Genomic DNA, 25,418 nt, shown 5'->3' with positions numbered 1-25,418 from the left:
TGCCTTTCCCATTGTTTGTCCAAAAAATTCAAGGAACTGGCAACGTCAAAGTGAGCTGGCTACTATGTAGCAACACGGATGCCAAGCCATATAGGATGTTATAGTTTCCGATGCATAAGGAATTCATAGATGCCTATTGGTAATAATCTTCACATTGACAAGAAACCCAACAAAACACACCCATTCCCTGCCTAACAATCACTTAATTTTGATTATAAATATAAAATGGCTACCTTGCTGTTATACTACACTTCCTACAAAAATTCCATCAACAAAAACAGACTACATGCAAATGATGGTGTTGGAGAAGTAAAATAATTCTCTCAATGGTCCCATTAATGAGGACCTAGTTAGAAGATCAGTATCTGGAAGTAGAACATTGGGCCTGAGACACATAACTCTCAAGAACCAGGCAAGGAAGAAGTGGAGTTACAGTCCAAACATTCTAACAATTCAGACTCCAAATGTGGGCAAGGGATTCTAGAGTGAAGTCAAGGGAATAAAGCATGGGCCTAAATAGAGTTGTTCACCAAACTAAACACAGATGCTTAAAGTTTCTTTAAAACATAAGGGAATGAGAGACCAGGCAGCCTTTGGGTTGGAATTAGAAGCGGTAAGGCAACTTGAGACAATAGGAAACTCTGTGGCTGGGGGAAGATCCTTTTGAGAAAAACCAGATTGAAAAAGGAAAAACTGACACAGGCATTTATGTGTTTTGAGCCAAGGATTGGTTTATGGATAAATTCAAAACATTCAAAGTTTTTTGATCAAACTTATCAAATAAGAAATTAGTTGTTTGTCCCTGGGTTCATCCATCAAGGAGATAATGACATCAAACCACTGTCCACAGCTAAGTGCATACTATTTAAAGGAAAGAGGGGAGCCTGGGTAAGTAACTGGGATAGAGTGGCCTCTTCAGAGGTCTTAATCTTATCCTCATAAGCAAACACGGGAGGCAAGCCAAACAGAACTTAAATAAGATGAAAGAGAGCATTTGCTGTGAAATTCTACCACACAGGCCCTTTAAGAAAGCACATGCCTCATTCTGAATCTGAGAGGAAGGGAAATTATCAACCGCACTTTGTCCTCTTACCGCCATCCATAATCCTATGATATTTTCCCACTTAAAAATGATTAAACTGCCGCTCACTTTAAAGTTAACCTGGGTAGAAGGCTAGACGTTTGTCAATAGAACTTAAGTGCAAAATTGCAGTGAACAGAAAACCATTCTCAAAAAAAACAATATATGAAATGAACTAAAATGATCAAATATTTTCAAAAGGTGCCTATGCTTTCAAGGCACCATCTGCACGCTCTTTTATAGCCACAGTTAGTGAGTGACAGGACAGAGCGAGAACCCCCAGTCAATGCTGTTTACCGTGGTATGGAACAGGGTGGCTAAAAGCTGCTGCAAGTTTTTTGTTTTTTTTTTTCAAACCATCCGCCTTCACACAAAATGAAAACATTGTCCTTGTGTCTGCCTGTCATTAATAACATCCAGGACCATTTACTGCTAGTCTTACTTATGGGGATTATTTTAAGGAAGGAAGAGCAAATAACAGAGGGTTAGGCTTTGACCAACTTCTCCAGGTTTGCTTCCTCATCAGTTAAACAGGGATAGAGAATAATTCTTGGAGTTACTTGATAGCCATTCAACAAGGTGTAGGCTACTGGAAGTTGAAGGCGTGCATGCCTTCAGGGGCCAAGCAGGTAGGCAAGTGAGTGAAGTGGGCTGGTTTTAAGAAAATTAACGGTGATTTGGCCTCCACTAAAAAGGAATCACATCTAAATACTTTGCTTGCAGTGTTGTAGCCAAAACAACATTCCTTTGTTAGACAAATTTTCCCTTTTGATGAATGACAGGAATGTTCTAAGAGATTACAGACTCCAGTGTGCTCAACCACTATTTGAACCAAGGCTGAGTTGCACAGCATATTAGTATAAATATATCTCCTGCCCCCATAACCACTGCTTACCATGTTTCTGAGGACTCTCCAGCTCCTCATCAACTCATTCCCCAACTCAATGTGTTAAGCGGGTCTTCTCTTCTGGGCAAACAAACCGAAGACACCATTCCTTGACCCTTACTATTGGGATTCACTTCTTTGTTTTTTTCTTTTTTTCTTTTTTTTCTTTTGTCCTTATCCTTTAGTGTGTTTCTTTGGTTCACTGGTTGATTGGTTGGGCACTAGGTTAATGGAAAATAGGTTGAAGAGTTTACTTCCTACGCTTAAGGGAATTCAGATGGGAAAGATTAAACTGGTGGCAAATGCTGATAGGCCTGATAGCCTTTGATGCTACCAAAGACTTCAGTCTAACAGAGGTACTAAAAGTCTTCCTCCCCAAACAGATAAACCATCCTCTGGTTTGCCATGTGCCTGATGCTTCTACCAGTTCATGTACCATGCCGGCTTTTTCTTATTGTCTACCGAAATTCCCTTGTAAACTGATATCATCTTCTCTGGAAAGTTATACTGTATACACCTTTTAAAAAAAATGTCCTTAACAAGAACAGAGTCAAAGGATCGGCTCTAGACTAGTAACTGGGGGAAGACAGAGAGAGAGAAAATATAGGCTGAACTGGACAACATAGGAAATGAATAGGATATTTGGTTGTATTAATAGTCCATATTATTAGGACATAAGTGGTGGAAATACAATGATGCAAAGTAGAAATGTTAAATTCTTAGCCAGATTTCAAACATATACACAGTTTATCAATGCTTGAACAAACTTTTATTTGATAATTCATGTGCAATGTTGACTCATTATGACTTGTCTTATATTATCCTCTCACAATAGAGAAAAAGACACAAAGAACCTGACCACTATCTAAGGCAGAACAACTTCCCCAGGACTTCTTTGGTTTATGTAACACAGCGATGCTTAGTTACACACAACCATAGGGATTTCACTTTAAGCATCTTTTAATAAAATTACATTTATTAAACTCAAACTTTAAGGGAAATCTTTAGATAATGATTTTTAAAATTCTCTTAGGATATAAGTATTTCATATATAGTTTGCCTGTCTCCCTCTCTCTCACACACAAACACACAGACATACTGACATATGCATGTACTTATATGTAACATACCCATGTACTTATATTTGTATAACAAATACAAATTAAATATATTAATATATAATAACTTATGAATGTACATCTATTTCACCTGGAGTTATTCTAATTTGGTTCAAAAACAATGGTTGGAAATTGAGATAGACTGGGGAAAATTCCACTTTTCATATGGGAATTTTTGGCTTCTTTTGTTTGTTTGTTATTATTGTTAGAGAGGGAGAGGGGGAAAGAGAGAGAGAGAGAGGAGGAGCAAAGGGAGAGAGAGAATCCCAATCAGGCTCCACACCCAGTGCAGAGCCCAACACCGGGCTCAATTTCCTGACCCTGAGATCATGACCTGAGCCGAAATTATGAGATGGGCACTTAACCAAATGAGTCACCCACGTACCCCGGGAATTTTTGGCTTCTTAAGTTTTTATTTAGTCATGAGAAAATATTTGCAAACCATGTACCTGATAAAAAGTTAATATCCCTAATATATAACAAACTCATATAGTTCAATAGCAGAAACAAATAAACAAACAACCCTATTAAAAATGGGCAGAGGATCTGAATAGACATTTTTCCAAAGAAGACATACAAATGGTCAACAGGTATATGAAAAGATGCTCAGCATTACTAACCGTTACAGAAATACCAGTCAAAACCACAGTGAGATATCACCTCACACCCGTCAAAACGGTTATATTAAAAAGGTAAGATATAACAAATGCTGGTGATGATATGGGGAAAAAAAGGAACCCTTATATGTTGTTGGTGGGAATTTAATTAATATAGCCATTATGAAAAATAGTGCAAAGTTTTTTCAAAAACTAAAAATAGAACTATTGTATGATCCAGCAATCCCTCTTCTGGGTATACATCCAAAGGTAATGAAATCAATACATCAAAAAGACACATGCTCCCCCATGTTTTTTGCAGCATTATTCACAGTAGCCAAAACGTGAAAAATACTTAAGTATATGTTGACAGATGAATAAAGAAATTGCAGTATATGTATATAATGGAATATTATTCAGCTTTAAAAAAGAAGAGATCTTGCCATTCATAACAACATGGATGAATCTGGAGAACATTATGCTGAATGAAATAGACCAGCCACACAAAGAAAAAAACAAAACAAAACAAAAACAACAAACAACAAACAACTGCATGATCTAACTTATATGTGGAATCTAAAAAAGCTAAATATTTAGGAGCAGAGAGCAGAAAGGTGATTATCAGGGACAAAACGCTGGGGAAAATGGGAAGATGTTTATCTAGTACAAAGTGGCTCCTATGTAGAAGGAATGTGTCTAGGGATCTAGTCTACAGCAGGATGATTATTGTTGATACAGCACTGAATACTGGCAATTTTCTAAGAGTAGTTTTCAGGTGATCTCACCACACATACACAAAATTACTTTGTGGGGAGATGATATGTTAATTAGCTTGACACAGTAATTGGTTAACTATGTATATGTATGTCAAATCATCATAATGTCAAATGAATATACACAAATTTTATTAAAAAATAAAATTTAAAAAGAAGGTTTCCTCTAGTCAAATCAGTCTCAAATTCATCACCTGCTTCTCTATGAAAATATATAGTATTAGTCATAATTTCTTTAAATCGTGTATATGAAATTAAAGATTTTCTGATCCTTTACCCCTTCTTATTCAAAAATACCTCATGAAATCCCTTGAGAAACTTTTTAACCATAGTGTTTTAATAGTATTTTTTTTAAATGAGCCTCTAACTTCACCTCACATAATTCTCTTTTTCAGAAAAATATTTTTTCTTTCATTCATTCCTTCAATGATACAGCATACTTCCTTCCCACTTCAATTATCTATTGTAACAGAAGTACCCCAAAGACATAAATTCCAAGGTACCTTAGAGTATATTTCTCTCGGAATTTTACCACGTGATTTCAGTACAGTCTCAAATGTGGTTATTTTCCACATCATCCTTATACTCAAAGCCCAGTGTGTTCTTTAACACTGCTTCCCTAAAATCTTTTGTTTTAGCTCCTGTTTTTTCCATAGTAGACAAGCCCTGAGAATGTGAACAGCTGTGATATCTGCATCATCTTATTATTTCTTCTTGAGAGAAGTTGTATCTTTATAAGTGTCATAGAGAAGGTGCTCCAAAGATGCTTTATGAACACAGGTTTCTTCCAACTCAAGGCTGATGTAAACTGAATGATCAATAGGTCTGTCTGGATGTCTACTAATTAAAATGAGCTGCCCTTTTCTTAAGAGAAATAATACAAATTAAATGCAGACTTTAGTATTTCTCTCTTATTCCACAAAACAGGGATGAAATCAGACCAATATTTAAAATGATCATATGAAATAAAGACCTTGTATCACCAACATTTTATGGACATTTGAGCTAACTTAGAGTCACTTGCAGAACCATAATAAATGATACATTCATCTCTCAAATTCAATTTATGTTCTTATAGTTTTGGGAGCTTTTAGCCATATGCACAAGTTTTCCTCTTTCATACTCCAGGGGTCTCATTTCTTTACTAAAGGACAGAAAAAAAAATAGCTATTTTAATAGCAACATGCATAACCAATGAGTCAATAAGAACAATGACAAATATCAAATCAAATGACTTTAAACTAAAATAACCATACTTTAAACTAAATATACCTTCACTGTGATTTCAAAACTAAGGAAACAAGAATCTTTAGCCCTTCTTTTTATTTTTTTTTTCTTTTTACCTTTGAACTTGTAAAGCATTATGGAGTGAAAAACATAACAAAGGGTGAACAAAGAAGCATTTTTTTTTTCCAGAAGCTATTCGACTCAATTAGAATGAATTCCACCCCCTGCTACTGTGAAAGAACATGTTTGTCCTCAAAGACATAAGGTTTATAGGCCCTGAAAAATCCTGAGGGCTATCAAACAGCCAACACCAAAATGTATGAAAAAAACATCCTTTAAGTACTCACACTTTTTGCTATTAACAAACCAGGCTCAATAAATATGTGTCAATTCATAAAATACACATTCCTTGAACACTTAAAATATACTCAGAATTGCATTAAACTATGTAAGATATGTAGGAGCTCTAGACAATCTGGTTCCTATGAGAAAAAAAATCCAAGTCCAAGGCCATAGAAAAATTTACCTGATGTATATACCAGATACATTACAAACATGGTTCCATGTAATTCTGAAAACACTTTTTTCATCGTAGATATAAATAACCTCATTTGACAACTGAGGAAATGGATGTTTAGAAATGTTATGTAACTTGTCCAAGAGAACTAAAATTATTACTTAGCGATTTTCTTGGTATAGACTTCACTTGGAAAATCCCTCAAGAACTAAATGGGGTTTCTTTAGAAAAATCTACATGTTTTAAAATCCTATATTTGAAAGGATATTTATTTATATGGTATTACAAGTTTACATTTTTTTTAACAAACTGGACACAAACGTATATCATATCTGTCCACTACACATTATTATAATTTGCATGTTATTTAAAATATATTACCATATTGGATTTTCCATATATTTATGAAATTACTGATGAGTGAAAATAGATAACTTCACACAAGTAAAAGGGATAATTCCACTCTCATAAAATATTCTCAGTTAAAATGCTTACTTTTAAAGAATAACTCTAAGAAGCATGTGTATATGTATGTCTTTGGTACCCCTGGTGTTTTTACAGACCTGTAGAACATACACCTGGCCATGTTCCTTCCTTCCATTGATGTGGCATCAAAAGCTCCCAGAGAGAAAGATAAAGCCTCTGGAATCTAAGTAACCACCCTGAACTGTCCTAGTTCCTCATAGCAATAGAAGATAAGTCCCATCAGAATCCTGAGGAGTTTTATAAACTAGATTATAATCACAAAAGCAAGAGTGATAAAATAGCATAAGATCTTTGACTCCAGATGATGGTCAAAGGTGGTAGTTATTGTAAAATGTTTTTTGTTTTTGTTTTTTGAGAGAGAGAGGGAGAGGAGTCAGAGGGGAGGGGTAGAGGGAGAGAGAAAATTTTAAGCAGGCTCCACACCCAGTGTGGAGATCAACATGGGTTTTAATCCCACAACCCTGAGATCACGACCTGAGCAGAAATCAAGAGTCAGATGCTCAGCTGACTGAGTCACCCAGGTGCCCCTGTAAAGTGTTTAAGTAGAATGGGAAAAGTCTGGTGAAAACTTCTTGAGAAGGTGAATTTAGGAAGAAATAATTGACATAGACTAGTAGAGATAAGAAGAAAGAGCATTTTATGTATATTAACAAAAGCCAAATTTTAAAAATAGGGAATTGAAACACAGAAGCAGGAAAGCAAGCAGAATATCTGAATAAAAGGATTTCTGTTAAGTTAGAAAATATGATTAGTTAGTAAAAGTCATGTTCAGATTATGGGAGGAAACAATATTACTGTACCATTTTATTTTTAAGCCATTTTAAACTCCACAAAAATTATTTAAAAATTTTTTCCAGTAAAATAATTTCTGCATGGGGCACCTGGCTGGCTCAGTTGTTAAGCGTCTGCCTTCGGCTCAGGTCATGATCCCAGGGTCCTGGGATGGAGCCCTGCATCACGCTCCCTGCTCGGCGGGAAGCCTGCTTCTCCCTCCCCCACTCCCCCCTGCTTGTGCTCCTGTTCTTGCTATCTCTCTCTCTCTCTGTCAAATAATTAATTAATTAATTAATAATAATTTCTGCATGTGCAAAGAGAAAGGTGGGTTATAGTACTAAATGATGCCAAATATAATTTTATACTTAAAACAGCAGTGTTACCTACTATATTTAATATCTATGGATAGTTCTACTTTTCCCTAGTCGGTATATATTAAAAATGATCACAAGCAAACGTTGAGTAAATATATAGCTACAAAAAGTTTTAAAGAAACCTGTGTAGTTGTATGACTACCAAAACATGTTATAAGTACATATTTTGCTTTACATTATTTCAAAGACTTCTCAAAGTTAACAAAGAATAATAATAAAAATAAAAATAAAATAATAATAGGGACTCTTGAGTGGCTCAGTTAAGTGTCAGACTCTTGATTTTGGCTCAGGTCATGGTCTCTGGGTCCTCAGATCGAGCTCCACACTGGCCATGGAGGCTGCTTAAGATTCTTTCACTCCCTCTCCCTTTACCCTCCACCTGCTTGTGCTCAATCTCTCTCTCAAAACAAAAACAAAAACAAAAACAAACTTTAAAACAATTATTATTTTTAAAGAACCCTCTAAGATATTTAATATGCTGGATTGGAAATAACAGGATTGGAAGGATTATTTTTAACAGGAGAAAACATGTTTAGTTGTAGTTGTCTACACAAGCTAGAGATAACAAATGGAGACCATTTACCTTTAAAGAATTTATTCTTTCCGAACTCTGGCTGTAACACTGTAAAAACTGGTGTTTTTTTCAAAAGATGTCCAGGATGAAAATGCTATGTAAAAGGCACCTAGAGGATAATTCTAAGTAAGTTTATATACTGACTGAAGTTAGCAAAGTTCCTATTCAAACTAACCTCTTCTGAAATGAAAACAAAAGTCAGTATCGATACCAAATGAAGCAAATATATGTTTATATATTGACTACCTGTGATTAGTGGTAAAATTAACACTGGAATAGATTAAACTTCACAAAAGAAGTTCAGGGGAATATCACACACTTCATTTTCCAAAGGGAAATGCGGTTGTCCAAATAGAGATGCTTTTGGCTTTTTTTTTAAACCTAATCCCATTATTTGAAAATTGAATAAATGTGTTTTTCAAGTCATTTTGCTTCATGGGCTTCTTGCTCAATAGACTGTGAGCCCACCTGGGGGAGGTGCCTATTCCCCTCAAAATGTAATTCCTCAGACTCATAAATTTCACAGAACATTTATTTTAGTTTGCACTGATTTGGGGAAGTAACAGGTACTAGAAATGAGGCTTTCCATGGTGTTTCGTTTCCTTACCTACTTTGTTTCTATGTGGACAAGCCCAGGGTAGGTATGTTATTTTCTGGAATCCAAATAGTTCCATTTACACATATACACTCCACCCAGGTAGGGGCTACCTCATACCCTACAATGATTTTACATAAAAATATGGCAACATATAATATCTACCCCTTCCTCTATGTTCATTGGATTTAATATAGAAATCCATACATCCCTCATTTGCTATATAAATACTCCCTGTCAGTAAGGAAGAAAATTAAATGGTAAAGAAATTGAACACTTCCAAAGCTGTCCAAGTATATGGCCTCATATCTAGTTACCTAAAATACTTCAAAAAAAATGTGTGGGGTGCCTGGGTTGGTTCAGTCTGTTGGGCCTGATTCTTGATTTTGGCTCAGGTCATGATCTCGGAGTTGCGGGGTCGAGTCCCTCACTGGGCTCTGCACTCAGCAGATTTGGGATGCTTTCCCTCTACCCCTACCTCAACCTGTGCACTCTCTCTCTCTAAAAATGAATAAATAAATCTTTTAAAAAATGTGTGACATGGCCATGAATCTAGAACTGCCAAATGGATTCATTCACACCCCACCTTGAAACAATCTAGGAGGGTTCTATCCCCCTCTATAAAATTAGTAGAGCATGCAGAATTATTTTTCTTACAGAAGAAATAACAATTTGTGATTTCATTTAATAAAGAATGAATGATATCCTCCCTGGATGATTTCAGATCTTTTGAGATACTTGTCTTCAACTTTGATTTTAAGGGCCCAATGAAATGTTAAAGGCAACATAAGCTTCCATAAGTATAATTCAACCAGCTTGTGACAACAAAGGCAAAAGGAAGTATTTCAAACTCTTAGAAGTTGGTATGCTTGGCACACGCTAACTATGCTTATATCCTATGGCTATTAGGCATGGAAACTTTCTATGGAATATCCATTACTCATTCCCTCTGCTCTAAACACATAGCCTGTCAGAAAAATGGTGTGGGGAGGGGTACAGAGGAAGCCAAACTTAAAAAGCAGGAAAAGGCAGAGACAAGTAAATTCATTGAAGATTTACACCACGTTTTCAATGGCTTCTTTCATTTAATTTTCCCTGACTTTTTAAATTAGTAAATATACTGGACCCAGAGGGAAACATATGGAGAAAAGCAGGAAAACAAACAAACAAAAAAACAAAGCAGTGCAAATCTCTGTGTCTTGTACAATAGCCCTTATTTGGTCTTTGCATTTGCGTATCTGAATGAACTGTGGTCTGCTTTTCATTAATCTCCATCTGGAGCTGTTGCCTGCTTTGTTCAGCAATTTCTGGTCATTTTGGCCTGACGGTGACTGTTTTGTTTTATGTTGCCATATTTTACAGAATGAAAACTGCCACAGCCACCACCCAAGAAAGAACAATCTTGAAGACGAGAGGTTATGTTGAAGGAGTTCTCCATGACCCCTTCCAGAATAGAGAGTGAGTGTGTTTCTCTGGGCCTGCCTACTGTGGAGAACTTCAGGGTGTGGGTGGGATACAAGGAGGGAACAAAAGCCTTTCTTTCAGATGCTAAGTTAGGGTAAGAGTCTAAGGTTGGGCTAATATATCAAGGTTCATTTTGAGGCTTTTTCTTTTCATCTTCAAGGAGACTAGTGAATGTACTTCTTCACACCCCACTAAATACAAACTTGCATGTAATATACTGCATGTGCAACAGCTCATGAAAAATTGAATTCATATCATATCCTTAAAAACAAAAATAAATAAATCCTGTCTTCCTAAGATTTGGTTTTAATTGCACAGCCGGAGTCTGGAGGCGAAGTTGCAAATGGTTCAGAAGCAAGTGTCTCAGAGAAGACCAAATCCAATTTGCATTCTCTAATGACAAGCTCGTGATTTTGTTTGAAAAAGCCACGTCACCCTTTCCATTCCCTTCCTTAAGAAATCCACAGTCAAGAAGAACTCAATTTCTGCCGATTATTTAAAAAAGCAAAACATAATATTCTCTCCCAATTGATTACCATTTTCATCTGACATTATTTTACAAGAAACAAAGAAATGTATAGTCATAGGCTCCTCATAGTTCATAAAAAGAACCACCAAAACATAAATATAATAAATATAAGTGAAACCAGATCATTTTTCCAAGAACTGGTTTTGTTTTTGTTTTTGTTTTGTTTTGTTTGTTTGTTTTGTCTGAAAAGACAACAGATTTGGAGAAATGTAAAGTTAATAATAATCTAGCACCCATATTCTCACCCCCTTGATATATTTTTTTGTTTAATATTGCCAGTATTTTATACCACAGCTGACACCAGGTGTTGTTGAATGTTATCCATGCAGAACTCACTTACCCATCAAATCAGGCCATATTATTACTATTATTATTATTATTTTACAGATGGGGAAACTGAGGCACCCAGAAATGTTGAGTCATTTACCACAGATCACACAGCTTACTTAGTGGAGAGGCAGTGTTCAAACCAGGCAGTCTGGCTTTACCACAGATATAACTGTAAGCCATACTTACTCTCAAATATTTACCTAGTTCTGTATTTATTTTACACATGATTTTATATTCCTCTATATTCATTTAACTTCCTATAATAAACATGTTCATCATCTGACATAGTTTAGTATTCTTTCCTGTCATTGCAATGGCCGTGTCAGTTGTATATGCTCCATAAGCTAGAATTGGGAGGTTGCCTATACTTGTGTCCAATACAGAGAATGAAAGAGTGCTCAGCATGTGCCTATTTACACATCCTTTAAACATTTGTTTGAATAAAATATTTGGGACAACGTTCTCAGTGTGATTACTAGAGTCAATAATACGCCTTTTATTGCTCTCTCCACACTGACTTTATAAGAAGTCTCTACTAATTTAGGATGATGCCAACAGATGGGTGACCAGATAGACAGGAACCAGCATTGGCTCGCCTGCGTGAAATAATGTTTGCTACCTGAGTGGATATAACTATCACTGCAAATTACTTTAATACGCATGTTTCCAGTTGTTTCTTGACTCACCCGGAAGACACTGCTCCTTCGCAGCCCTTTTAAGTGTTTGTTGGTTTTTGTATTTTGTTTTTCCTTTCTAACATCTCTCCCAATGGATCTATAAGTGTGGAGTTCTCCTTGCTCCTAAATCCATCTGGTTTTGCTCCTACTTAAAATCTCCAATTTAGAATCTTTCATCATAAAATCTTACAACCAGTGAATCTTCATTTTCACTATTGTCTATAGACCCCCAGGTATCATTGCTCTTAGCTCTCTACAAATACCTTCTGGATCAGTTACTTTCCCCAATACTATTCTGCTTCAGTTCCTGGCTATTTCAATAAATACTTAGATGGTTGTTTCAATGTCTTATTTTATCAGTTCCTTGAACTCCTCAATGATGTCACATCTTCCTTCCAACCTTAGAAACGCACTCCCCTGGTTATCATTGGGGAACTATAAACAATTTTCCATAAATATAATTGCTGCCTCTTCCCAACTGCATGTCATTTGTACTGGTAACCATTTCAAGGGCCATTTTTTCTGAAAAGAATATTCTATATAGGATTCAGAATATCATTAAAATAATATTTTCCCTCAAACATGAAAGTGACAGTAATACCTTTCTGATCATGAGTGCTTACTTTCCTAAAAGGATACCCACCTCCATGTATTTGAGGAAGATTATGATTCAGAATCACCACTGTTAATCCACAGGCTCCAAATGTTGAAAAGGTGACTGGAGGCTTTTATTTGTGTGTGTAGGATGACCACATGTTCACTCCACCTTCTTTATACTGCCCTCAAGGCAAAAGGTCTAATAGCCCTCGGGCTTCCCATAAGGTCCTCTTTAGCTACTCTTCTATTAAATGCTTTCCCTAGGAGGTTCCAGGGTCCCTTCCTTCCTCCCTTCCTTCCTCTCTCCCTTTCCTCCATCTTTCCCTCCCTCTTTCATCTCCTTCTGTATTTATCAGTGCTTATTACGAGACTAGTAGTCTCCAAACCACTTTTTAAATCCTTATTACAATGAATAAAAATATTTTGTATTAGCAAACCCAAAATTCATTTGTATGTTTAAAACATACGCATTTGTAAAATTACACTAATATGTTCTAAATCACACACAGGAGGTTGATATAAAAACAGAGATATGTTCTAATATTTTCTTCTAGCATCCCCAACAGATAGTCAAGCATTCCCCTGCAATATCTCACTTCGAAGGTAATCTTTCTAGGTTACATAGGTGCTGTCTTCATTGAGTTTAAGTCTTTTTGGAGAGAGAGAGAGAATTAAATAAGCTATTACAAGAAAATGTGGATAGGAGTGTTAGGAGTTTCTTCTATTCTAGCTATGTGGGTCTGCTCAATTACATCCTAAAATTCTTTCTCCCAGACCTTTCCCAAGCTCATCCATTCTGACTTGCCTTTATAAACTTCATTCCCCCAAAAGAAATCTTCATCTTCTCCTCTCACAGTGTTTTGTGCGTATCTCTATTATGGATACCTATGTTACACTTTCACATGTATTAGGCCAATAACACTGATCCTAGTAAACATGTTAGGATTAGTTTCTTGGTTTTCTCTTTGGTTTTCTTTTCAAAATGAACAATTAAATGACAGGAACCTGTCTTCTTATTTTTTGGCTTGTAGTACCTAAATACCTAGTGCATTTGTGAGATTTTAGGAGACGTGCAATGTTTTGTTTTGTTTTGTTTTGTTTTTTTATTGCTGAATAGAACCTGACTACCATTACCCAAGTAGGCTACGATATATTTTCAGTATATGAGTGTCTGTTCCTAAAACATATGCACATTATATCTGTATGTGAAATAGGAGCAGTATTTAGAATGATGTTGGCTCTACCATACTTCTTGATGTCAGTATTACAAAAAAGGCTGGATTACAGGAACAACAAATAACATATGTTACAAGAAGCATTCCAATTTTCTAGTAAGAACTGAGTCATGCAAGAGAGACCATACAGATTTCACAAATAATATATAACGCAACCCTTGAAAGAGTATGGGATTCCCAGACATGAAGAAACATGAGTCATAGATATAGTCACATAACTTCAGAAATGTTTCCAGGGGGAAGCAAACAAACAAACAAAAAAGACTTAATAAGATACCAACTCAGATCCCGAGAGATGCTGACAGCAGAAGCTTAGACAGAATGGGCCCATCCATAAATTAATTCCTAGTCAACCCATGCTGCAAAAGCTTTAAAGAACAGATAAATTAAAACGTACTTTGCATGGGGAACTTTTCCCCAGAGTTCCTCATTTTTATATAGGAAATCAATTTGCATCACTGATGATATCATTCAAATCAGACAACCCAAAGTTGTTAAGAGGTAATTTAGTTTTACGCTGAAGCAATTTGATACTTGTTCTGATTTGTGATTTTCATTTTGTTTGTTAATGAAAAAAATTAATGAACAATGTTACTAGAAATACAACTCATCAAAGCCTCAGCATTATTAAAGAGGTTTGCCATATACTGTACATCGTGATCATTGTGCAGTTGGTGCCTGGACCTCTGCCTTGGAGGAGCCATCAATCCAGCAAGAATCCATGGTACAGATGCCCTTACACATACCTTTGCACTGATTTGTGTTTTTGTCCAGAATTGCCTTTGTGGATACAATTTTTCCATACCTGAAAGAGAGAGAGAGGGAAAAATCCATGTTATTATAGCCCAATGAAGACGCTTAAAATATCTTAATGAACATTGGTATACACACAGTTGAGCAGGAATAAACCAAGAAAATAAGCTCTGCACTCCCATTTCACACCTGGATGATCACTTTTCACCAGTTCTTCTTTATAACTCGAGAATGTGCTTCCCTACATAATCACTGGGTTGAGCCTTCAAAAATAGACCTGTCAGGCTGTCATAGGTGGCTGAAAGGGGGTTGCGTGTGATTGTGATCAAAGTAAATCATACTGTGGATTGCTGGAGAAAAGCACAGACCTTGGCGCCAGGGATAAACAGGGCTTACATCCAGCTCTGGCGCTGACCTAGTGTTGCAATGCTGAGCAGTTTAACACAACTTCTCCAAAACTATTTTTTTCATCTGTAAAAAATGAGAATTGTAGTAATTCCCTTTCAGGATTTGGGAGAGGGTTAAATTGAAATATTAAGATTTCCTAGCAGTGCTCCTAAGATAAATAGGATTTTTTTTTTGCTATTAAATACATACTGTAAGTTAATTGAGGATAAGGACTGAGTTTTGTATTCTCAGTGCCTGCCACCATATGTAATAGGAACCCAATAAATGTTTGCTATAAATAAATGAACGATACAAGTAATCCAATGGTACTTCATCTACGTTAAAGTTTCTACCATAAACACATATAAGTATATTCATTATTTTATCATCTCTTGCAAAAGACCTAGTCTAGGTTTTGTTTTTTCAAAGATGGGTAATATGGAGAATGAAAATCTCTTTAAGCCTGTTTCCTAAGGTATAAATGATAGGACTGAAGAAGATAATTTCTAAAACCCTGTCCTTCTTTAGGATTCCATGAAGGATGCTCCTGAATCATCGTAACATGGAGAAATTATAATGCAAATTTAAGTGCCAAGTTTACTAAGAATTCATACTTATGTTCGAGATTCCAGTCATGTTACAACATGTTTGGCAAGTTTTCTTTTAATTCTGTGTTCCTAACCAAGTGTGAGTATATATGACAAATAGTAAATATTCCATGTCAGAATAAACTAGGTTCCCTATCACCACTGTTTCTTTTGCATTTACAATACCCTCTTATTATATCTTTAATTCTTTGGAGCATTTTGGTGGTCATTTATTAATATTCTAGTGTTGATAATGTCATTGTGCTAGAAATGCCTTCGCCTCTTTTCTTTTTTCCCCCCCAGATGTTTATGGCTTGTTTTTGTTTTTTGGCAAAATTCATGATAAAGATTCTCAGTAAAATAAAAATTAAGATTGCCACTGTAGATTTTTTGTAAGTGTACTTCATTGGGTTGACAATCTTAATTTGTTTTTTGTTTGTTTGTTTGTTTTTGAGAGAGAGAGAGAGAGAGCACCCCTGGGCCAGGGTGGGGAGGGGCAAAGGGAGAGGGAGAAAGAAAATCTCAAGTAGACTCCATGCCCAGCACAGAGCCCCAACAACAAGCTTGATCTCATGACCCTAAGATCATGAACTTGAGCCAAAATCAAGAGTCAGACACTCAACTGACTGAGCCATCCAGGTACCTCTTAGATGGTTTGACCAAGGATGGACTGAGGGTCCTCTAGAAATTCATGGAATTGATGTCATTATGAAAATAATAGCACCAATAGCTTTGAAAATCATTATGAGTTAACCTATCAATAGGTCACAATAGGAACTAGAATATTTGTATCTACTTAGATGAAGGGGTCTGAGATAATTCCCACGAGTCACCTACATGCCCCTTACTAAAGTCAGCCAGAACTGAGATGAAGCTATCCAAAACTGAATTGAGTAGATTTTGCCAGCATAATCCTCACATTTCAGCTGCTTGCATGCCTGGTACCACTGCATTTTCCACACCTTTATAACTATAACTCTATAGTTAAATAAATCAGAGAGAGCTAGGGCTGAAAGTGTCTACTATCATTTTGCAAATGTAGAAAATGTAATCTAAGAGATCACTAACTTGATCAAAATCACATAATTTGTGAAAGTTATAGGAGGGACTGGAATATGGGATTTTTAAGACTGGTACAGTGCTTAACCATTATACCAACTGCCTCCAAAACAGAGAAGCTACACATATTAACTCTTCTACTTTAAAGATTTATTTATTTATTTATTTGAGAAAGCGAGAATGAGAGAGAGAAAGAGTACATGAGAGGGAAGAGGGTCAGAGGGAGAAGCAGGCTCCTCGCTGAGCAGGGAGCCCAATGTGGGACTCAATCCCGGGACTCCAGGATCATGACCTGAGTCAAAGGCAGTCACTTAACCAACTGAGCCACCCAGATGCCTGTCAACTCTTCCACTTTAATCAATCTTCATGTCTTTGGGAATTCAGGTATTCAACTCCAGGGCAATATAGTATAGTGGTGAAAAGAATACGCTATGACAAAAAACTGTCATGACTCAAATCTCGATTCAGCCTGGGTATATTTGATTGGCTAAGTAAGCCTTATGTGTCTTTTGTATCATCTCACCATCTATAATTACATAAATCCATTTATTTAAATATTCATTTAGACTACTATCTATTTAAAATTATATACATCTACGTACAAATATATAAAATGATAATAATCTCTACCTCATAAGGTTGTTTTGAGGGTTAAGTGGGGTTTACTGCAATGATAACAGTGGCCGGCATAGAATAAGTGCTCATTAAATATTAGCTCTTTTTGTGATTATTTCCTTCCTGTTATCTGCTATATAAAAATGTCTCTAGTCCTTGGTATTCTCTGAGGTGGTTAAGAAGTGGAAGGGGATAAAGTCCTGTCCCAAAGGACAGTTTAAAACATTAATACTTAGACTGTCTAAATCTTCCACTAAGAAATTTGGAAGGATAATTTATATTTACCATTTATATTGTTATTTTTAATGGTAGGGATTAGATTAACTATGTTGTCACTGTACTTAACCATTCAAATACCCATAGGTTCAAAGCTTTTGTTTGTTTGTATGTTTGTTAGGTACTACTGAAATGTCTATTACCTCATGCCTATTTTTAAACAAGCCCACTTCCTCCAAAATTTGTCACCCCCCAATGTCCCCGTTCCAACAAACACATACAGACTCTCCTTCAAGCTTTATTTCATCCCAAGAGTTTCTCTTTTATGAAAAGAACCAGTAAAATACTATCATATTTGCACAGTCTCTTCAGTCTACAGTGGTTTAAAGTATCTGTAACAGTACCTTTTTTTTAAGATTTATTTATTTTAGAGAGAGATTGAACGTGAGCATAGGGAAGGGCAGAGGAAGAGGGAGAGAGAGAGAATCTCAAGGAGACTTTCCCCACACAGGGCTGGATCATGCAACCCTGAGATCATGACCTGAGCCAAAATCAAGAGTTGGTCGCCCAACTGACTGAGCCACCCAGCCGCCCCTCTAAAATTGTACCTATTAATGACAGTAATGTTTGCTAGATTTGGGCTATTCAGGCAAGTAAACATTTGCAAGACTATATGTATCTTAGTGTAGAAAACAAAAAGGGAGAAGAAAGGGAACATTTGCTGAAATTTTTTTTTCCACACAAAGCACTATTCAATACAGTGTGGGAGAAGTAAAAACTAGAGGAAGAAAAAGAATTTAGAACATTTATAACCATCTAACATCAGGCACACAAACCCTTAAGACAAAAATCCTTCTTAATTGCTTTCTAAAGCTACTCTTGAAAATTTTATATATAAGTACCTTCCAAATTAAAATTTAGCTCTCTTTTAAAGAGGAAACTAAAAATTACTGTATCTCATAGTGAATTACATCTCCCAATGGGACTTTTAGCCTATGATGTGCCAATATTACTAGGATGTCTTTCTTTTCCTTCACTGAATGTAGTATATGTAAAAAAAAAAAAAAAAAAAAAAAAAGAAAGAAAAAGCTTTCATTTTATTAAAACCAAAAAAAAAAAAAAAAAAAAGGAAAGGAAGGAAATGCTTTCTTATGGAAAGCATTTGTAAATATTTTGGCAAGCAACTTTATCCTAAAACGAAATATTATGTCCCAGGAAGCATTATAATGCTACTATGAGTGGAAAATCACTCATCACATACACACACACACACCAAAAAGTAAATTATGCTATTTCTTGATTTCCCTATTCCTAATTACACTCAGGCAAGGCTGTCCAATAGTGCCCAATCACGAAACAATGGAACACAACTGAGAGTACCTGACGTAGCCACTAGTGTGACTAGAGTTAAAAAAATTTGATTCTTTGGCTCAGTTACAGTATTTTGCACTAACAATTATTTCACAAAGCTGTGATATGCTTTAAACAACAAGAGAAGGTATTTAATGGGCCATTGGTTCCAGTTCATGTTTGAACTCTCCCAGTGACAAACAGGTACTTTCTGCATGACTGGTGCTGTATTCTCCATGCTCTGCAAAGTCAACATCTGATGGAGGTAAATAAAGGTTAGGCTTTTTTTTTTTTTTTTTTAAAGATCCAAACCACCATAAACAGAAAAGCCACCTACGTCATCTACCTGTGAAGAATTATATCAAATCTTTCTTCCTGATGTTTTGTCAAAGTATCCTAATGGACTAGAGTAAAAACTACTATACAGGCTAACGACACATTTTTATACATTCTGAAGAAAAAATACCTCTGAGGCAAAGGTATTTCCAAACATAAGTTATCTCACTTCTTCACTCTTCCCCTTCTTTGGGTTTAGAGCAAGACTGTAAGTATTCATAAAGTTTTTCTTTATGACACCCACGAGTAGAAAGCAAAATCTGAAAATGGTCGCAAAATATGCGATCAGATTATTTCAGGATGATGCCTGGAAACAGACACCTGAGCACTCGTGCCATGTGCTTCTGGCTCCAGAAGCTTCCAGACAAATCCAATTCACTTGTCCATGCTTTCATTTCATACAGCCAGAAGAGATACAGGATTATCCACAGTCAACTTCCTCCAGGATGGGTTCAACTTCTCAGGGGAAACAAATAAATGAAGTGAACACATTTAGTATCCTGATTCTTACATTCAGCACCTTCTCTAAGCCAATGTGAGAAACCCCTAATTCACATTGCTAAGATGGTTTTAGACATAAAAATATGCGACTCCACATAATACCTGCATATTCACCAGCTATCCAGAGGGCCAGTGCATTCTCCAAATGCGGCCAGGTCCCAAATAACATTTTCTTTCCACTCTAAGAGCACTCTGTAAAACAGTAGCCAATTTGTAATAACTACCCAATTATTATATTTTATGTTTTCATAACTGAGTTTTATATGGTTATGTGTTGTCTATTAACTGACTTTTACCCTAGCTTGTCAGCTCAAGTTTTACATTTAATTTTTTAAAGAACGGCCAATTCTTTCTGGCATTTATTCTTATTCTTAAACAGCATCTGGGTCAAACTGTTTGTTGATACACTTGATTATTCCACATACAAGCTTAATTTGAACAAATGGCATCTTTTATTTTCCAAAGTTGAAAAGAAAATAGAACTATTATGGGTCTACTCATCATGCATTATGAAGACATCAAATTGGTGGGATCTTTCTATAAAGAATTTATTTTTAAATCCTTTTGCTGAATCACCCACTGTGTATATTAATTCAAAAAATACAGGCAAAGACTGAAAATAGAGTCTCCGCAGTCAATTAACTCCCAGCTAACTCATTTTTCACATGCCTTCTGTATTGATACCAGACTCAAAAAAGGTACTGCATTTATTTAACGAGTGAAACATTATCCTTTCAGCAAATGTGGCTGTTTGCCTACTTCTAGATGGCTCATTCATTCTTTGGCATTTTAGGATGTTAATGGAATATAGCTATGGCTTTAGGGATCCAGTAGGAATGTGGTGGGGCCATTCCTTCGATTGGCCACATCAGCCAGGTTTCATCTACAAGTCCACAGCTCAGTAATATCCTGAAGCATTAACAAGTTCAATCTACCACTGAGTGGCCAAAGCCAGCAATAACTGGTGGGCTGAACTATGTCCCCTCAAAATTCATGTGTTTAAGTCTTAACCACCAGTACCTCAGAATGTAATCCATATTCAGAAAGACAGCCTATAGATAATTAAGGCAAAACGAGGTCAGATGGGAGGGCCTAAATCTAACATGACTGGTGTCCTTATAGATTAGGACAAAGATAGGCACAAAGGAGAGACCACGTGAGAACACTGAGGTAAGACAGCCATTTGTGAGCCAAGGAGAGAGGCCTCAAAAGAAACACCAACATCTGGATCTCACACTTCTCACGTCCAGAACTGTGAGAAAATAAATTTTGTCATTTAAGCCACCCAGTGTGCAATATTTTGTGATGGCAGCCCTAGCCAACTAATACAATAACATCTAAGACCTGGTAAGCTTTGGAAAAAGGAAGAGAAGTGAGAATATCCAAACCACTGTTCTCCTTTTAATGCTTTGCTCAAGGATTTCACAGTTGGTACCTCCAAGCTCTAACCTATCACCCCCAAACTCTTTGTCATCCAACACCTGTGTGGATGACAGAAGCCAAGAAGTATCCCAGCAACACCCAGAAGAGGCAACTAATAATCTAGAACCTGGTTCTTAGCCTTGTGGTCTGGACATTCTTTCCCTCCCTTGCCCACCCCAGAGATAGTCAAACTCTTGAATCATGGATCCACACCAAGTTAATTTCACAAGTCCATTGCACAAACTAAAATGCCATTTATTAACTTACAACTTGAGAATAACACATTACAAAGAACACAAAATAAGAGTTTCCAGTTGGGAGAATTGAAGAAAACTTCTCAGAAGAGGAAGTGTTTGAAGAAAGGGCAACATTTTGGCAATCAGAAGCTTTTTATTCTTCTGAGGAATAATAAAAACAATTCCTCCAAAAAAGTTTATTTTTTACACCAGTGTGTTATTTAGCAAATTACTATTTTCACAAATAGTCTCACCAAAATTCTACGGCTATAACATTACATTTACAATCTGACCAACCCTCAGACAATGGTCCTCAAAGGCTAATGTGCACCAGAGTCTCTCGGAGGAGCTTATTAACACACAAATCGCGGGGCCCTACTTCCAGAAATACTGATTCAGTAGGTAGAAGGTGGGTCTGAAGAATTTGCATTTCTAACAAGATCCCAGGTGACACCACTACAGCTAGATAGTGTTTTGAGAACCACCACTTCAAGAGAATAACACACCAACAGCAAAGCACATGTGGTTAGTTATTTGCAAGACTCCAGAGACTAAGGGAGCTTTCTGCAGACACGGAAAACTACTTTCAAAACTGCAAACAATATTTGCCTTTGATCAAATGATATTCCATGTTGAAAAGGCAGACTATAATTTTTTGTCAGAGTTTTTGCTTAATATAGCCAATATAATGACTACTTAAAACCCAAGTAGATCTGGTTTGGAATTTTTTCAGGTACTTTTTAGAAAGTCCAGTGAAAACACATGGGCCATGTCTATGTTAACTCTCTTCCTTCACTTAAAATAACTGGTGGTTAATTAGTGGTTTGATTGAATTAGAGTGCTAATACAGTGAGAAAACTGGCAAGCAGATGATTAGAACCAGTTAGTGCTTTTGTTGGTCCTTTAATTAGAAATGGGTATAAACCTGGAGCAGATATACCAGACCAAAGATGAATACTTTCAAATTCTAAAATAAAACAAAACAAAATCATTAAGCCGCTGGTTCTTGGAGTTGGTAACCCGTGGACTATACTTTAGATTATATATTTTGGTTACATAGTTAAGGTACATACCCTACCTTCTTAGTGAAAGCTTGTGAGAAAGGGGTTTCCATGCAAACACGATTGAAATCACATCTTTTGTGTACTTTCTGCAACTGATCATAGCACGTTTCAGCTTGTTTAACATTCTTTAACATTTGGTCTGCTAATGTGGAAAGAAAATGGCTTTTGTTCAATTAATATGGACTTGAATCCCAATTCCACCATCCCTATGATGTGGGACAAATTACTCAATGCCTCGGCACCCCAGTTTTCCTGATCTGTAGGATCTGCTTTTAGAAATGGCTGTAGGATGAAATAAAACAGTGTGTGTTAAAACTCCTACTATGATGTGTGGCATGTTGAAATTCCTTCTGATCTCTTACTAAATCCTGCCTTATGCTTTGTTGCCTATATATTTAATTTATGGTATAAAAATGATTACTTGGATAAAATTTCTCTTGTTTTGTTTTTAAGTAAACTACACCACATGTGGGGCTCGAACTCAGGACCCTGTGATCAAAAGTCAAATACGCTACTGACTAAGCCAGCCAGCTGCCCTTGACTTTGATAGAGCCAGCAAAACCCACTTAGGAAGTACGTGCCTTAGCACTCATATGGCTTCTCATTTATACTCCGAGTCAATTCACAATTTCTTCTTCACTTGCTCAGTCTCCTCCTGGCAATCCCTAATGACTTGTTCAGCCTGTTCTCCAGACTCAGCCATGTCAATGCTGCCCGCGCTCCCACCCCCCGCCATCTTCCCAAAGACTTTTACCTTCTAACTTTGCACCAGCATCTACTGGTTTAGTTCAGAACCCCAGACCTACCCATTTTCTAGTTTCTCCTTCCCGGGCCATCAGCTAACGAGTCATTGTACTTGGTCTACTACCCCTTGACCTGGCATTCCTTGGTTTTCACTGCTGTCAGTTCCTGGTTTACTCATGCATACTTGACTGTGAACAGTACTCTACTTCCTGTGCCATTTTGTTTTCAAGAACCCAATCCTGTACTACCAAGTCTCAAGGTCTTTTCTGTAAGTGGTTTTTAGATTCGAGAGATTTTAAATACCTCTTTTATCAGAAGCAAAGTCATCTTGTCAAGAATTCATGGGTCTCCCCTTTAAAACTGCTCTAATCACCATTCCGATGTGTTTTATTTAGTTGACACTTTTATAGCACTTTCTATGGGCCAGAACTTGTTCTCAGCTTTCTAAATATATCCACTCTTGTCAATCATCACAATAACCCCGTGTGTTAGGCTCTATCACTAGCTATAGTCTACAAATAAGGACATTGAGACAGAGACTTAAGTAACTTCCCCCAGATCACATGACCAGGAAGTAGCAAAAGCAGAATCCAGTCCCAGGCAGGCTGACCTCAGAGCACATGGTCTGCCAAAACTTCAGTATGCTGTCTCTCAGCCCTAGCTCCTCCTGCCACTGTCCTCTCTCAAAAAGAGAGTCACCACTCCTCCTTTTCTCTCCTCCAAGTCCCATTCATCGCTGCCACAACTGTCTCTGCCCTTATTTCCCTATATATCACCTATGTTTTTCTGAAACTTAACCTTTTTCCTGGTGCCAGGGCTCCTTCCCCTCTGCCTGCCCTTGCACACTTGCAGACCCTCTCCTTCCACACACTATCATCTCTTTGCATTCCCTGCCAGTCTTTTCTGAAATGATTGCTCTGCCCAGGCTACTTCTTTATTTTCATTATCTATTTTTTACTTAACTCCTAAATACTGGCTTTTATCTATTGGAATAGAACTTTGAAAATTAACTAGTAACTTCTTAAGAAATAAAATAATCTGTTATCATCATCCTTGACTTCTCACTATCATTTAACCCTCTTTTTTGCAGGGGGGGTGATCAGTTAGCCCTCTTAAAAACCTTCCTCTTGAAACATTCTTTTCTAGGGTCCCATGCATTACACTGACCTGGTTCTTATCTTCCTACATTGCAGACAAATATTCCTTTATCTCCTTCACTCACCCCTTCTCCTCCTCCAGGTTCCTAAAAGTGGGTGTACCTCAAGCTTAATCCTCAACCCACTTGTGTTTGGGTGCTACAGTATCCACTCCACTGGTAATTCTCAAAAATAGCATGCATCAGAATCATCCATACGGCTTCTTATAACTCTAAGCCCCAGCCTCAGAGTTTCCTATTCAGCTTGTCTGGAATTGTCTGGGATTAGGCACAAGAATTTGAATGTCTAACAAGTTCATGGGTGAGGCTGAATTGCTGGTCCAAGGGCTACATTATGAGAACCATTACATTAGAAATATCTTTTGTTACCATGCTTTGAACTCCCATTTTTTTGTGTGTCACACTGACATTTCCCTCTCTGGATCTCCCTTTACCCTGAAACCTCAGTCCAGAATCTCCAGTTAGAATTATTTGATATTTCCCCTTGGGTGTTGAATGGTCCTCTCAAATGGCACAGCAAAGCTGAACTCATATATTCTGTTTTCTTCCTTCTCTGAAAATATTTCTAGGGAAGAAGAAAGTAGCAAAATGTTCACAGGGTGGAGATTACAGTGAACTGGAGAGCTCCAGCCCCAGTTGAAGGGGCATCTGCTTTTCATCTGCAGCCATTGTTATCATGAAGGAATATGATCCCAATGATGCCAAGATTTCTGATTTTTTTGAAAAGAAACCTTTATTTTTTAGCAAAATTTCCTGACTTTTCGAAGTTTAAGGCTTAGGGTTTTGTAAAACAATGTGAAAACTAAATAAAACAGCTCTTGGACATAGAGTGAACCTGAGGACTATCACTTTGTGATGTTGCCACTGATGTCTTCCAGCCTCTGATTCTCTGTCTAAATAACATAGGCCCTTCAGGGGCACCTGGGTGGCTCAGTCGGTTAAGCGTCTGCCTTTAGCTCAGGTTGTGATCCCAGAGTTCTGGGATCGAGCCTCATGTCGGGTTCTCTGCTCATCTGGAAACCTGCTTTTCTGCCTGCCACTCCACCTACTTGTGTACTTTCTCTCTCTGTGTGTCAACTAAATAAATAAATCTTTAAAAAAGCAAACAAACAAACATAGGCCCTTCAAGGGTAAACTACCTGTTCTGACTTTCTTGTCC

General features: G+C 36.9%; 1 protein-coding gene across 9 annotated transcripts in view; it reads right to left on the bottom strand.

Annotated features, from left to right (window-relative positions):
* Positions 1-25,418, bottom strand: part of RBMS3 (RNA binding motif single stranded interacting protein 3) — a 1,359,336-nt gene that overhangs the window by 513,433 nt on the left and 820,485 nt on the right. For all 9 annotated transcript variants that reach the window (XM_073901133.1, XM_073901139.1, XM_073901145.1 and 6 more), the window contains one exon: positions 14,580-14,638. In XM_073901133.1, coding sequence (XP_073757234.1) covers positions 14,580-14,638 — 59 coding nt within the window. The remainder of the gene's footprint in view (positions 1-14,579; positions 14,639-25,418) is intronic.

This window comes from Callorhinus ursinus, unplaced genomic scaffold, assembly GCF_003265705.2.
Source record: "Callorhinus ursinus isolate GAN/ISIS: 27379988/994484 unplaced genomic scaffold, GSC_fseal_2.0 scaffold1, whole genome shotgun sequence".
Taxonomy (NCBI): domain Eukaryota; kingdom Metazoa; phylum Chordata; class Mammalia; order Carnivora; family Otariidae; genus Callorhinus; species Callorhinus ursinus.
The sequence above is the reverse complement of the archived record's forward strand: the minus strand, read 5'-3'. Positions and strand labels throughout refer to the sequence as shown.